This window comes from Dioscorea cayenensis, chromosome 7, assembly GCF_009730915.1.
Source record: "Dioscorea cayenensis subsp. rotundata cultivar TDr96_F1 chromosome 7, TDr96_F1_v2_PseudoChromosome.rev07_lg8_w22 25.fasta, whole genome shotgun sequence".
Lineage (NCBI taxonomy): Eukaryota > Viridiplantae > Streptophyta > Magnoliopsida > Dioscoreales > Dioscoreaceae > Dioscorea > Dioscorea cayenensis.
In genome coordinates this window covers 9158048-9160855 of record NC_052477.1, presented here as the reverse complement: position 1 = coordinate 9160855, position 2808 = coordinate 9158048, and the positions used below count along the sequence as shown (strand labels likewise).

At 43.8% G+C, this 2808-nt stretch overlaps 1 protein-coding gene across 1 annotated transcript; it reads left to right on the top strand.

Annotated features, from left to right (window-relative positions):
• Positions 1 to 283: 283 nt before the first annotated feature.
• On the top strand, positions 284 to 2235 carry LOC120264668 (allene oxide synthase 2-like). The gene is given in 2 exon segments (XM_039272491.1): positions 284 to 614; positions 616 to 2235. Coding segments are annotated over 2 exon segments (1470 nt in total). The 5' UTR covers positions 284 to 395; the 3' UTR covers positions 1867 to 2235.
• Positions 2236 to 2808: the final 573 nt, after the last annotated feature.

The window sequence follows — 2808 nt, the reverse complement described above, 5'->3', positions numbered from 1 at the left end:
ATGTGATGGTCCTAGCCATATTGAAAATTAAAATAGCCCTAGGGTCATTTAGTTAAATAAAAAAAAATAGGACCACGATATTAAAAAGCCCTAGATATATGGATATCTATAAATGAGACCGCTGTCGAAGTTGTCGCTTCGTCGAAATTGTCAAACAGACAATGGGAATAAAGTAAAAACATGCAATGACAAGGTCTTTTTTGGGCGGCGAACTCAGTCAATAAATATATCACATGTGTTCAATTCGTTGAATCATTAGTTCTATGTAGAGTATATATAAGTTCGACTTGCCCTTCGCTCTTGCCCTCAGCATTATAAGAGCTAGTTAAAGCTCGACCTTCGCAAATAGCACCTGCAGACCAGAGGATAAAATAATAATAACAAAATCAGAGAAGATGTCATCCTCGGCGAGTAAGATTATGTTCCAGGTTGTGGCTGGCGGGGCTCAAGAGTCCAGTCTCCCAGTGAAAGAGATCCCCGGGAGCTATGGGATCCCCTTTCTGAGCCCCATCAGAGACCGCCTCGACTTTTATTACTTCCAGGGTCAGGACGATTTCTTCAAGACCCGCATCGAACAGTACGGCTCCACCGTGTTCCGAGTGAACATGCCCCCAGGGCCCGTTTATGGCCCGCATCCCGCGTGTCATCGCCGTTCTCGACGCCAAGTCATTCGACGTCCTCTTCGACGTCTCCAGGGTGGAGAAGCGCGACGTCTTCACAGGCACCTACATGCCCTCCACCTCCCTCACGGGTGGTTACCGTGTCTGCTCCTACCTCGATCCGTCAGAGCCCACCCATGCTAAGATCAAACAGCTCCTCTTCATCCTACTCGCCTCCCGCAAGTCCCATGTCATCCCGTCCTTCCGTTCTTTCTACTCGTCTCTATTCCAGACCATGGAGTCCCAGCTCACCGCCTCCCTGGGTGCCAAGTCTGACTTCAACAAGCTCAATGATGTAACCGCCTTCGACTTCCTCGGCGATGCGTTCTTCGGGGTCAGCCCGTCCAGCACCAACCTCGGCACCAGTGGTCCCTCCAAGGCCACCAAGTGGCTCTTCTTCCAGCTCTGCCCCCTTATGACCCTCGGTCTCCCCAAGATTTTGGAGGAGTTATTCCTCCATACTTTCCCACTCCCACCATTCCTAGCTAAGTCCGACTATAAGGCCCTCTATGCTTACTTCAGCTCCGCGGCTGCTCCGGTGCTCGACACTGCCGAGAAGCTAGGGCTTTCCAGGGAGGAGGCGTGCCACAACCTTCTCTTCGCCACAGTCTTCAACAGCTACGGCGGCGTCAAGGTGCTCTTCCCGGGGATCCTCAAGTGGCTGGCGCTGGCTGATCCGAAGTTGCACTCACAACTGGCCAAGGAGATCCGATCTGTCGTCGAGGCAGAGGGAGGAAAGGTGACGCTGGCGGCCATCGAGAAGATGGAACTCACAAAGTCCGTCGTGTATGAAGCCCTTCGCATGGACCCTCCAGTGAAGTTTCAGTACGGCAAGGCCAAGCATGACCTAGTGATTGAAAGCCACGACGCGGCGTATAAGGTGAGCAAGGGGGAGATGATCTTTGGTTACCAGCCCCTTGCGACCAAAGATACCAGGGTGTTTGAGAATGGAGGCGAGTTCGTTGGGGACAGATTTGTGGGGGAGCAAGGAAAAAAGCTTCTCATGCATGTGTTGTGGTCCAATGGGCACGAGACAGAGAGCCCGACGCTGGAGAATAAGCAATGCGCAGGGAAGGACTTTGTGGTGCTTGTGGGGAGGCTGCTCGTCGTCGAGTTCTTTCTTAGATACGATACCTTCAACGCGGAGGTGGGAACCCTACTGCTAGGTGCTCAGGTCACTGTTACCTCTTTGACCAAGGCTGCCTAGCTCTTTTAGTTAAACAAAAAGGTGCTTTAGTTGCAACTTTTGCATGGCCAAACCTGCTGCATTAGGGGCGAGCCCCTCTTGATATTAATATTATATAGTTTTCTACTAGTTTAACCGTTAACGTGTGAGGATAACTAATCCGAATAAGCTAGGGCCATGCTAGTAAAGCCATGCGTCATTTTCAGTTTTAAGTTAAATAAATTAAGGAATGATGCTTGTAGTTAATGATACATAATTATATATATATTTTATATGGGAAAAGATATTATCCGGACGTCCGTAGTTGGTAACAGGATTGTTTTTTTAATAGGGTTCAACGGATTGGAATTTGCTCTTCGTCCATAAATTATAAAAAAATAAAAAAAGCAAAGTAAAGGCAAAGTATTGAATTCTATAACTGTTGTTTAAATTTTATAAATTATTATATTTTTTTCATTTAAATATTTTTTTTTAAATGAAGTTAAAACGATAACTATACATTACCATGGTGAAAATGTATTTTTATTTAATTGTGTCTTTTTCCATCTTTTCGTGTTTTTACTTTGCTATTTGTGGTTGTTTTGTACCTGGTTTATTGTCAATTTAATATATATGGTTTATCCAATTGTTTACGGAAAAATATTCAATAAAAAATGAAATAAAAAAATAAAATTATATATTTCATAAAAAAAAATCTAGAGATAAGAAGGCGGAAATGCTAAGAATAAAAAAATATAAAAGAATTAAAAAAACGCTTTCAGATTCAAAAACAAAAGGTAAGTCAAGCCACCGTCATCTTAATACATCCGTAGTCGGCCTGTTTATTCTTTGTTTGTCGTCGAAAAAACAAAAAAATATATGGATAAAATAAGAAATTAAACTTAACGGGGTTTTTAACGATCCAACAAAAAAGAAAAAGATTGGGCATGGAAAAAAAAAATAGGAAGAAAAATAAAAAGAAAA